This window comes from Nycticebus coucang, chromosome 4 (genome assembly GCF_027406575.1).
Source record: "Nycticebus coucang isolate mNycCou1 chromosome 4, mNycCou1.pri, whole genome shotgun sequence".
Taxonomy (NCBI): domain Eukaryota; kingdom Metazoa; phylum Chordata; class Mammalia; order Primates; family Lorisidae; genus Nycticebus; species Nycticebus coucang.
In genome coordinates this window covers 123,126,748-123,139,579 of record NC_069783.1, presented here as the reverse complement: position 1 = coordinate 123,139,579, position 12,832 = coordinate 123,126,748, and the positions used below count along the sequence as shown (strand labels likewise).

At 42.9% G+C, this 12,832-nt stretch overlaps 1 protein-coding gene across 1 annotated transcript in view; it reads right to left on the bottom strand.

The window, feature by feature from the left end:
- The window catches only part of CCDC60 (coiled-coil domain containing 60), a 198,370-nt gene that overhangs the window by 113,362 nt on the left and 72,176 nt on the right, over window positions 1–12,832 (bottom strand). Inside the window, exon 4 of the mRNA XM_053589374.1 lies at window positions 8,235–8,314. Coding sequence (XP_053445349.1) covers window positions 8,235–8,314 — 80 coding nt within the window. The remainder of the gene's footprint in view (window positions 1–8,234; window positions 8,315–12,832) is intronic.

Below are 12,832 nucleotides of genomic sequence, written 5' to 3'. Positions count from 1 at the left end.
TGTGTATAGTATAGTATAGTATGGATAGCAGTCCCCTCCCCTCCCCTTGCCTCCCCTCTCTCTCATATGCACACATACACACCTAATACATGTTTAATCAACAGGCTAAATTTACCTAAGGACCCATTTTACCAACAAGTTTTATAGGGCAGTGCAGGGACTGAGCTAACTCAGTTCTTCTTTTTTTCTGACCAGATGAGATATATATATATATATATTGTTTGTACTCTACAGAGTGAGGATCCATCCTCTGTCTCCAATGGTGGGGAGTGATATAGTTTGGATATTTGTTCCCTCCAAATCTCATGTTGAAATTTGATCCCCATTGTTGCGGGTGGGGCCTCGTGGGAGGTGTTTGGGTCATGGGACTGGATCCTTCATAAAAGGATCAGGACTGAGAGTTCCTGTGAGATCCGATTGTTAGAAGAGCCTGGCATCTCCTCTCCTCTCTCTCTTGGTTCCTCACTCAACGTGCGATTCACCTGCTCCCCCCTCACCTTCTATGATGATTGGCGGCTTCCTGGGCCCCAACCAGAAGCAGAAGCTTGCACCATGTTTCCTGTACAGCCTGCAGAACCGTGAGGCAAATAAATCTCTTTTCTCTGTGAATTATCCAGCCTCTGGTGTTCCTTTATAACAACACAAAACATATTATGACCAGGAACATGTGCTTGTGTGGCCCAGGGAAGTCTAGAGAGCTGAAGACACCAGAGTGAGCTCCTCCAGCCGACTGCATCTCTGTTCTTAGGGTATTACGGATCCAAGGCAGGTACTAAAACAAAACAGTGCATTGTCTCATTCTGTACACACACACACACACACACACACACACACACACACACACACACGTCTCTGAAAGATGGAATTGGTCCTATCCCAAGAGAGAAACTGAGACTCAGGAAGGTGAAATGACCAGCCGAGGGTCACTCAGCCGACAAAAGACAGGGCTGAGTCTCTTGGTCTCCGTAGCTCATGTTCCTTGCTGCCATCTGTGAATATTTCAGATACTTTCACAACAACTAGCTTAAAAACAACAGCAACTCTACTCCTCTGTTCCTTACCCATATCTCTTCTCAAAATTTCCGACAGTGTGAAATAAATCTTGTGATCCCTATATTCCATATCATAAATAAAGAAACTGAGGTCTAGAGAAGTGAACTGATTTGTTTATGACCACCCAGTTAATAACTGTAGAGTAGGGATTTGAACCCACAGCTGACTCCAAAATGCACTGACTTTCAACTATATTATGTGAGCCCTCAGGTCTGGCTATAAAACTGAGCTTTCTTATCTGGGAGAGAATTTTGGAAAACAAAATTTCTGGCAAACCTCCATGTAACAAAGGTCCAAGATATTTTGATTCCTCTAGCTTAGTCCTTCTGTTTTTGCTTTTTTAATGTGGGATCTTCTGAGGCAGCCCTAGCCACAGGGAAAGAAATAAAAAATACATTTACCCTCAAGGAAGCGGTATAAAAAAAAGCCGAGAAGAAAACCTGCCTTGGAACTGTGGTTAACTGAGGTGTCAGAGGCACTCAAAGACAACAGAGCAGAGAAAGATGGGTAGGGCCTCTGGGTCACATCCAAGATGATAAAAATGCAATTAAATTGAGCCAGGATCCTCCAGCCCATAGCAGTGACCCACCCTTTGAGTGTGTAGCTGTGTTTATCAGTTCTGGGCTAAGGACATGGGGCCAAGTGTCTGTCCTTATGGAACATAACGGGGACTCATTAATGGCCACTCACTGGCTGCAGAGTGTGAGGAAATGTGACCTGGGAGGGAATAAGTTCTTCTCTGAATGATTCACAAGGTGCAATTCAGAAGGCTTAACTATACCTCCATCCAAGGCATTGGCCAGCATATAAATCTATGATCTTAAGCAATTCTGGGGCTTTAAGGAAAGATGTTAAGTCTTGGGGAAGGGGCAGTGGGAAGAACCAGGCTTGAACTTCTAAAGGAAGTTCTAGGCTACAAGCTATGGTTGTGGATGTCCTGGATGTTGATTTCCAGCCATTTAAATTCACTGACTAAAGTCAGCCTTGTTAATAAAGGGATTTGGGTGAGGTCTGTTCTTTCTGCTGGTCTCTTACAAGTACAACCTTAATTTGAGTTAATAAGATGCCATTGCAGATACCAAAGTTTCCTTTTGAGTCTTCTAGTTAAATTAAATGTCAAGTAACAATTCTAATTGGTGGTGGTAGCTGCCTATAGCGCTGAACTGAGAAGATTTTTGAGACTAAATCTGATTTTGCATGAAAAGAATGCTGTGATCCATTAGTGATGTCTGCCATGGGCATAGGAGAAAAGACTAGGGGTGCACGTGCCACATATCTGTTCTCCCTGCAGCTAATTGTTTCACTTCAATTGTTAGTTTCATCCCTTCTTGTTTCCCCAAAAAGTTGGGAGTAAAGCGCACTCCACCACCAGCTCAGACTCAAACCATATGCCAGAGTGAACACTGTTAACATCATTAACACTATTAAACACAACTAACTCGCAGAGTCCCAAGAAATAGGGTGGGAGGGTAGAAGAACCACATTGCCTCTTGTTTTCTCTGAACTTTATGAGCTAGGAAATCATTTTAGTCAGGCTCTGTGGTTGGCAAGTAGCTTTCTCAAGAGGGAGTACTAAGGGATATGAGAGATCTCATGCAAACCCAAGATCAGACACTTCACAGAGAGAGGAATTGGAGATTTTTTCCAAAAGAAAAGCTTCAGGGACCCCAGGAATAACAGTGTGAAAATCTTAAGGTTGAATATTGGCATCACTTGGAGACTTTCTCCTCTTTAGACTTGCTCTGTTCTTTAACTTCCCATGTGGCTTTTTCTCCATCTTTTCCATATTTATAGCATCCGCTTACTTATAATCATTGTTTCTTTTATTTCTTGGAGATGGGATCTCACTCTGTTGCCTGGGCTGGAGTGCAGTGGTGTGATCATAGCTCACTGCAGCCTTGAACAAGTGGGCCCAGTGATGCTCCCACCTCAGCCTGTAGGTAGCTTCAGGTATATGTTACCATACATGGATAGATAATTTTTGTTTTTAAGAGATGGGATCTTGCTATGTTCCCCAGGCTGGTCTTGAATTCCTATACTCAATCAATTTCCCCACCTCAGCCTCTCAAAATGCTGGGAATATAGGTGTGAGCTGCAGTGCCCAAACATTGTTGTTCCTTCACACCTTCGGCTTCCACCCAGCTCCCACAGCCCCTCTGACTTCCCTTTCTCAGAGTCTTGTAGCCTCTATTCCTACAGTGCCTGTTTGGTTCTTGACATGCTTTCCATTTTTCACTCCCAAGAGTTAGACTCTGATTTATACATATTATCTTTTGAAACTGGATCGTGTCTTAAAGGCCAGCTCAGAATTAGCTGTGTAAACTGGGTAGATTGAAAAAATGCCCCAAATCTCCACCTCTTTGTAATGTGACTTTGTAGCTCTTCGCATCAAGAAGTGGAATCTATTCTCCTACCTTTATTTTTTATATTAAATCATAGCTATGCACATTAATGCATTTATGGGGTATAATGTGCTGATTTTATATACATTTTGGAATTCTTAAATCAAACTGGTTAACATAGACTTTACCTCACTTACTTAATTGTTGTGTTAAGACATTTATACTCTACTCTTAATACGGATACTGCAATTCCTCTACTAGGTATATATCCAGATGACCAAATATTTTCCTACCTTTAATCTGTGCTGGATTTTTGACTGGTTTTGGCCACAAGAATATGGCAGAAGTAATGTTTTGCCAGTTTCTAGCTTAAGCCTTAAGAGGCGTCACATACTTGTGTTCTTTCTCAGGATCCCACTACCATGAGCTCAGGTTCTAGCTAACCCGCTTGAGAGTGAGAGACTACGTAGTTCTGCATAGGCCATTCTAGACCTGTCTATAGCCAGCTGACCTCCTAACAGGGGAGAGACCCCAGACAAGATCAGCAAAGCCACTAACCCAACCCTCCGCTGATTAGAGATGCACAGGGGAGCTCAGCTGAGACCAGAGAATCTCCCAGTAGAATCATAGCCTTATAATCACTCACACATGCTCCTTGTTTTAAGTTACTGAGGTTTTGGAGGAGTGGTTTGTTATGCAGCAGTTGCTGATTGATACTATGTAAATCTCTGAACTTCTTTGAGTACCAGAGAAGTTGATTTGAGAAATGAATCAACAAGACTTTCCCTGCCTGCCTTGGGGAAGACTTCAGGATGTTATGCAAATGTAAATTTCAGAATAATTATTGAGTGACCATTCTATACCAAGCACTGAGATAGACTCTGGATATTTACAGGACAGGTTGATTCTATTGTAGGGCAACATTAATACCTCTTCTTCCCAGCCACAGCCCAGTCACCCGTAAGTCAGAGTGGACACTGCTGTTTGAATGGCAGTGGAAGAGGGAGAGGCCAGTAAGCTCACCTGGAATGCCTAAAGCAGTGGACCAGCTATCTTACCTTCCAATTTATCCACAGATTTATGTATAAACCATCTCCATTACTCATTTCTCCTATTATGCTAATATAGAGCGTTCTCTCTCCTTTTAAGCTGTTAAGTTCTAGGGATGGAGAAGAGAATTGGTTCATCCCATCAGTGAACACTTGCTCAGGACATGGCACAGTCCACTCAGTGAGAGCTCTCACATCCTAGCAAGGGAGGCAGAAATGGAAATAGGTCCTTGTAGCATGTAGAAGTACAGTGTGGCCTTTTCCCTTGGGTCCCACGTGTAATTCATTAGCCAATCCCATGGCTTTACCTCCAAAGAAATCCTGAATCTATCTATTTCTCTCCAGCTCACTGCTATTTTCCCAATCCAAACCGGTGTCACTCTCACCACAGCCTTCCAACTGGTCTGTATACAGTGGATGGAATATTCTTTTAAAAATCAGGTCAAATCCTTCTATGGAATGCTAAAACCTAAACTTTTCATCACAGCCTGTAAGGCAGTGTATGAACCAGCCCTTTCCTGGCTCATTGATTTTTATCTATTACCTCTCTCATCCTCTCTCACTCTGCTGAAGCCACATAAAGCATCTCTGTTCCTCCAGCATTTCCCGTTTGTTCTGACTTTGGCATCTATTCACCTGTTGTTTTCTGAAATACTCCACCTTCCTCCTCTACATCTTTATGTGAATGGTTCTCTCTCACCATTCAGCATTGAGCCCACAGTTGCTTTCACAAGCTGCTCTTCCCTCACCACTCCAGCTAAAGTAGCTAAAGTCTTCTCCGTCCTCTATCTATACATCACCTCATTTCATATCCCCATCCCCACATTCTGTTCATGTGCTTGCTAACTGTTATTTTTATCCCATTTTAATGCACATTATCATCATCTCTTACTCTCTGAAGACTTGTCTGTTTTGTTCATCTCAAATGTATACAATAATATTTCTGTGATACCTTATACTCAATAAAAATTTGTTGGAAAAACAAAAAAAGAATGAACACAGAGGCTAAGGAAGAACCAAGAAGAAGTGACTAACTCAAGAAAAAAAAGATAGCTTTTTTCTTTCCCCCTATTCTACCTTTGCTACTTCTCCTTACCTTGCTTCTGGAAAGCACAGTCTCAGGCCTCATTAGACACTGGAGTCTGCTGTGGGGTGTGGGTGGGTGGTTACTTAATGCTGTTTACCTGTGGATTGCCTATACCTGACATGGGAAAATCATGGCTTTATGTTCGACATTTCAGTTGTTTTAGTTGTAGAGATGTTTGCTTTTCTTAAAACATTTGCAATAGAAAGAAAGTGCTGGCACCTTTGGAGGAAAATATGTCATTGGCTTCAAGAGTCAACCAACAATTGGGCACATGCAGAGAGAGGTCCTCCTGATTGTCAAGTTCTGCTAGGAGAAATTCGGCAAGTTAGTGTGTAGTGTGCTGCTTGGTGACACTGAACATCTGGTGGACCAGGTGAGGAAGAATGCAGTTACAGTTTTATTCTTTTTAGCATCATGTTAAATTGGCCATGAAGCCAGGGATGGTGCAATTGAATTATAAGAGGTCTGAAGGATTAAATAAAAATCCAGAAGACAATTAAAGTGTTTTGCTCAAGGTGGGCTAGAGTCTAATAGGAGGGGAAACATGTTTATAGAACAGTGAGTGGGAAAGGATAATATCTTCTTTACTAATAATTCACCTCATTTAATACTGGGAGATGGGGTCATGGAAAGGGGACTTCCTTTAGAAAACGGTATTTCCTCCTGAAGGGGAGTCGCTGATTCCCTTAAATGGTGGCATCCAGGTGTGTGGCTGGATGGAACATTTTATTGCCTTTTCTTGTTTTCTTGCTTGTGGCTTTTCTGTCTGTCCTTTCTCACATTATCCTTTATGTCCAACAGTTGTACAGGATAAATTAAATTATAGCTTGTTTCAGAGCCATGGCCAGTGTGTCTGTCAGGAGCGACAGGCTCAGCTGGCCAACTGAAAGGTGGCAGAAAAGCCATCGCCTTCATCACCTTTTCATCAAGCCCCTCTTTTCTACTGACTCAGGGAGAAGCCAGTAGATTGCCACAGACTGGGAGCTTAAACAACCGATTTTACTTTTCTCACAGTTCTAGAGGCTGGATGCCTAAGATCAAGGTGCCAGCAGGGTTGGTTCTGGGCCACTGCCTTTGCTGTGTGGCCTTTCCATGTGCCTGTCATGTCTTTTCACAGGGACACCTGTCAGGTGGAATTTGAGCCCAGCTTCATGACCTCATTTAACTTTAATTACCTTTAATTTACCTTGTAAATGCCCTACTTTCAAGCAAAGCCAGGTTAGGGGGTTAGGGATTCAACATATGAATTTTTGTGGTGGGTAGGTACAATTTAGTTCCTAACAACTATCAGACACTTGAAATGTGGTTGGTCCACATTGATACGTACATGCTTTAAGTATGAAATGTACCCCAGATCTTTCGTCATTCATTTTTCTCATCATTTCATCACTTTTCACCATGTATGAGGAACTGAATGCAAAGCATCTCATTAATACTTTTTAAAATATTGATTACATGTCCAGTGATGATCTTTTGATATATTGAGTTAAATAAAATATATCAGTAAAAACACTTCCACCTGTTTCTTGTCACTGTTTTCAGTGTGGATACACCAAAAACTAAAACTAAAATTACATTTGCGGCTTGCATTATGTTTTCACTAAACAGTGTTTGTCCAGAAACCCTCTGATGACTGACGCAGCCACCCCTTGCACTTAGGGGGAAGGTCGCCCTCTGAGACCTTCTGTTGACTGCATTCTTGGGCCATTTGACCCCTTTCCTTCCCTTGGCTTTGTGAGCCTTCTCTTGGGATCAGTCATCTGTTTTGTCAAGTGGTGCTGCCAGATGGGGTGTGGGGGTGGAGGTCTGATGGCAGTGGAGCAGAGCAGTTTTCAGGTATGGAACTGAAGGGAGGGAGGGTCTCGCTCTGCCTCTTGCTGTGGTCTGGCTCAGAGTGGGACATGTCTAAGATTAGCCAGTCTTCCCCACTGTCTAGAGTACTCATTTCAGTACATCTCTTGCGTGTGTGTGCTGAAGGAGTCTATCTCTTATTCTGCTTTCGGTTGTTTTGCCAAAAGCCCACTTTTGGAATGGTTCAGGTCCCAGGGAGGAGTTAAGGAGTGAGGGAAAAAAAACCCAGACACAAATAACACAGGGCCCTGGACCTCAATGTGGTCCCACCAGCTGAGGGTGAAGGACCGGGGATGGGGTCGGGCGAGAGGAACAGCATCTGAGTAGTGTTCAAGGCCAGGGAAGGTGCACCTTAGATGTGTTATTTCATTTGGTTCTTTTAACCATCTCATATTATTCTCATTTTACAGATGAGGAAACAGAGACCTGGGGGATTTCAATAACTCTTTCAGGGTCACGTGCTGGAGGGTTACAGGGCCAGTGTGTGAGAATGTGTCTATCACACTCTCACTATCAATTGTGTGGTCCTGGAGTAAAAAGGGAACATTTTCTGGAGCATGTGGGACTCTCCTGAGGTGTATTTGGGTCCTGGGAGGAAAATAGAGGAAATTCTAGGCTGGAGGTTGGCATGGAAAGCGTGTAGAGACAGGACCAGTACAGGTACTCCCTGATAGTCCAGCCAAGAAAGGGATCCTGCCTTCTGCTTCTTATAAAGTTACCCTCCTCTAAGTCTTCTGCTTGATATTCTGTGTTGGGGGACATTGGGACTCAGCAAGGTCCTATAGGCACCATCCCATAGTCTGCTTATCCCGTCGGGTTGTCTATGGGCCATTCCCTGCTGGGCTTACTCACCGGCTTCGTCTAAGGTCTTTTCTGAGGTTTATTATTTCCTTGTCCATATACTTGAGGCTCTTCATTGGCTTGTCTGGAACCTAAGGAGAAGACGAGAAGTGACAGTAAGGGAGTTCTGATACACCTGTTACAAATGGAGACAGGCTGCTATAGGAGGCTCATGTGTTCATCTGAGATGCCTAGCCAGGTTTGGGGGGGGTCCTGGGCAGCACAAAGTCCATCTCAACACCAAAGAGAGGGCCATGTGACATGGTGGACATGGCAAGGGCTTTGGAGACAGGTAGACCCGAGCTCTGATCCTGGTTCTGCCTGGTGACCAGCTAGCTGTGTGACCATGAACAAATTAATCTTTCTGGGCCTCAACTTTTTCACTAGCATGGGAGAATAAATCATAGTCTGTTTTAAGATTAAATTAACTTCCAAATTCCACATTCATAGCAAGCAGTTCATAAATGGAAGCTACTATTATTAGCATTGCATTTAAAGTAAAAAAAAAAAAAAGCATTAAAAATAATTATTGTTAGTTGAGCATGATGATTCATGCCTATAATCCTAGCACTCCAGGAGGCTGAGGCAGGGGAATTGCTTGAGCTCAGGAGTTTGCAACCATCCTCAGCAAGAGTGAGAACCTGTCTCTACTAAAAATAGAAAAGCTAGCCAGGGATGTCGGGTGCCTATAGTTCCAGCTACTCAGGAGGCTGAGGCAAGAGGATCTCTTGAGCCCAGGAATTTGAGGTTGCTGTAAGTGATGATGATGCCAGTGCACTTTAGCTTGGAGTAATAGCAACAGAGTCAGACTCTGTTTCAAAAGAAAAAAAAAAAACAGAAGAAGAAAGAAAGGAAAAAAGAAAGAAAGAAGGAAGGAAGGAAATGATGGCATTAGCAGCTGATTTGGAAAGCTGAATATGAACAATACAAATATGCAAATGTATTATGCTTTCCCTGTTCCTTTCCCAGTAGCAGGATTTTACAAGTGAATTATGCAGATAACCATTTGTGGGTTTCTCTTTCCCTTTCCTCTATTCATTTGCTTCACTAGAAGTTGATACCAGTTCAACATAAGATAGTTAATTTAACAATATTTTAACATAAAAGTCATTTTACTCAGCCCCTAGTTTGGAGAAACAATAATCAGAATATTGTCTGGATTGTCTTGTCTTGTCTTGTCTCTTGCATTTCAGGATTTTTTTTTTTTCTTTTTTTGAGACAGAGTCTCACTTTGTCACCCTCGGTAGAGTACTGTGGCGTCACAGCTCACAGCAACCTCCAACTCTTGGGCTTAAGTGATTCTCTTGCTTCAGCTTCCAAAGTAGCTGGGACTACAGGCGCCAGCCACAACGCGTGGCTATTTTTTGGTTGTAGTTGTCTTTGTTGTTTGGCAGGCGCAGTCTGGATTCGAACCTGCCAGCTCTAGTGTATGTGGCTGGCACCCTAGCTGCTGAGTAACAGGGCGCTGAACCCATTTCAGAATGTTTTTAAAATATAAAAAAATTATGGGAAAATGGGTACCTGCAGATAAAGCTAGTAGGAGAATACACTGTGGTAACATTTCAGAAAGGTAATTCATCAATGCACATCAAATGCCTCATTTAAAAGTGATCCAACAATTCTGTTGTCAAGCATCCTAAGTCAATATGCCTGCATGAGCACAGAGGTTCATCAACAAAATTGTTCATCAGAATGCTGCTTGTAATAGCAAACTATTGGAAACCAACTGAGAAGGCAGGTTACATAATTATAGTGCATCTAAACAGTGGAATACTATACATTAGTTAAAGGTAATGGCAACATAATGATTTAAGTATATTTTTTGATATACAGAGAAGTCTGAGTTCTAACATTTATAGCATGGTTCTGTTTTTATTTTCTGACAAATAATCTACATGGGTATACATGTATCAGAGACAGGGAAGGACATTGTCCCCCACCTGCAGTGCTGCTCTCTGGGCGTGGGATGGCAAGTTTTATTTCTTTTTCTCAGGCTGATGTGCCTGCCCTAAGACTTTGAGAATATTGATTAGTTACATGATAAACAGAGAGAAAAGATTAAAAGTGGAAGGTGAAGGAGGGGTATAGTTGTGTCAGAGTTGAATGGTGTTTGTGGCATCGTGAGTGATGTGTGGGAGGTGGGGGTGGGGTGGAGGGAAGGGGGTTGCTTCTGCCTTGCCTGATTCTCAACCATTTATCTCCTGGGCTGGTCAATACATGTCCCCAGGTACAGCAGCTCAGATTCAGGGTGAAGAGTCCATGGCAGTTCCCCAGAGCATTTGTAACTGTAGCTATTGCTCGCCACTCAAGAGAGTACATGGTATGCAAACAAAGTACCTGGGTAGCCTTGAAAAAGATCAACTGGCTGTGAAACAGTGAAATCATTTACACACTTTGTCTCTTTAGCTATTAGTAATGAATCACAGGTAATATATCCTGCTCAGCTCAATATACCAGAGTGTTTCAACCCTTTGTCTGAATTATTATTTTTTTTTAAATTTTAGAGACAGGGTCTTTCTCTGTCACTTGGGCTGGAATGCAATGGTGTGACATAGCTCACTACAAGACTCAAATTCCTGGGCTCAAGCAATCCTCCTGCCTTGGCCTCCTGAGTGGCTAAAAGGTATGTACCACCATGCCTGCCTAATTTTTAATTATTTTCTTTGGAGAGTTGGAGTCTTTCTTTGTTGCCCAGATTGGACTTGAACTCCTAGTCTCAAGTTATCCTCCTGCCTTGGCTTCCCTAAGTTCTGGGATTGTAGGTGTGAATCATCATGCCCAGGTCCTTGGCTGAAAATTGATGGCAGACCCATCAGCTTTCCTCTTGAGGGATGGATGGAGAGACAGACCTCTGAGGAGACATGTAAGGAACCCCAGGAGTACTTTCTCAGCCTCTATTCGCCCTCCTCCTTGATTATCAACTCCCTGGTTGGGGCTTTTGCCTCTCCCTCTTCAGCACTTGTACCTTGTGGGGATACTTAATGGTGCCAGCAACAGGGGTGGCCCTGAATGACTGACGCTGAACAGCACAGCCCACTCCCTGTCCCTGTGACTGGTTCAGGGATGGTCATGTGACCCATGTGGTCAAATGAGATATAGACATTTTCCAGGGGTTTCAGGAAAGCAGGATTCCTAGATCTTCTAGGACACACAGGTAGAAATGTTCTCCTTCCTGACTATGAACAGGGAAGAAGATATCCTGTAAGAGTTGTTGGCAGTCATTTTGTGCCCATGAGGTGAGTTGGCTGAGGGCTAAGAAGATGCTCCGGAAAGGCAAAGAGGAGAGTCAGAGAAAAACTTGTCTCATGGTTCCTTGTTTAACTGATCAAGCTTCCCTAGAATCTGAACTTTTCATGAACCTTTCCTTTATTATTTAAAACGGCTTAAGTTAGGTTTTCTATTACCTACGGCCACAATATTCTATGTGAAATGTGTCCCTCTTTTGAGAGTGCCAAAGCAGGTGGGAGATTGAGGCTTACTTCAGCTAGTCCTTCATCCTCTCACCACCCCTTTTGACAGATCAAGATCAGATGATCCCCATTCTGGTTCATTTTGCAGTGAAAGCAATGACATTGGATTTGTTGAGATCAAATATTTGAAATTAAGGTTGCCTCTCTTTCTAATCCTCCTTTTTTTCTAGCTCCTCATTATATCTCTCCTGCAGGACCAAAATAATCTTCTGAAAGATGTTACGAACATTTATAAACAAAGAAAAACATTTAAAAACAAAGGAAAAAATAAGCATTTGAAAAGTTTCCTGCCAGACAATTTAACAATGCATGTTTGAGATCCTGCTTGAAGCCACAGTCATGTACTTATCACTCTCCTAAATATCATAAGTTTCACCTTCCTCACGAAACAACTATGATAATGCCCACCATCCAAGCCTTTCTCTTCTAGTGTCAGGCAAGGCACTGGGATTCACACACCATCAAGCATGCGTCTGTACTGCTGGGATCGGTGCTGAGCAACGTGTGCATGCGGCAGCAAAGCCAAAGTTGTGCTCTCAATGTGACGCAAAACGTCACCAGGAAAAGGGGCATCAGGACCACGCCAGCATTTCAGTGGATTCTCGGGAAACCACCTTTTGTTAAGTTATCATGATAATTTCATAATTATAAAAGTTAGAGGTTCCCAACCCTTTTGGCACTGGGGCTGGTTTCAGGGAAGCCAGTTTATCCACAACGTGGGTGGGGGAATGGTTTTGAGATTTTTCAAGTGCATTACATTCATTGTGCACTTTATTTTTATTATTCTTACATTATAATATATAAGGAAATTATCATACGAAACTCACCATAATGCAACCTCTCTGTTAATGACAGTCTGTATTTGCAGCTGCTCCCCAGCATCACTGCCTCAGCTCTACCTCAGATCACTAGATGTTAGAGTTTCATAAGGACCACACAACCTAGATCCCTCACATGCTGTTCACGGTAGGGTTTATGCTCCTGTGAGAATCTAATGCTGCTGCTCATCTGACAGGAGGTGGAGCTCAGGCAATGTTTCAAGCGATGGGGAGGGAACAGCTGAAAATACAGATGAAGCTTCCCTCCCTAGCCAGCCACTCGCTTTCTGCTGTATAGCCGGCTCTTAATGGGCCACGGACT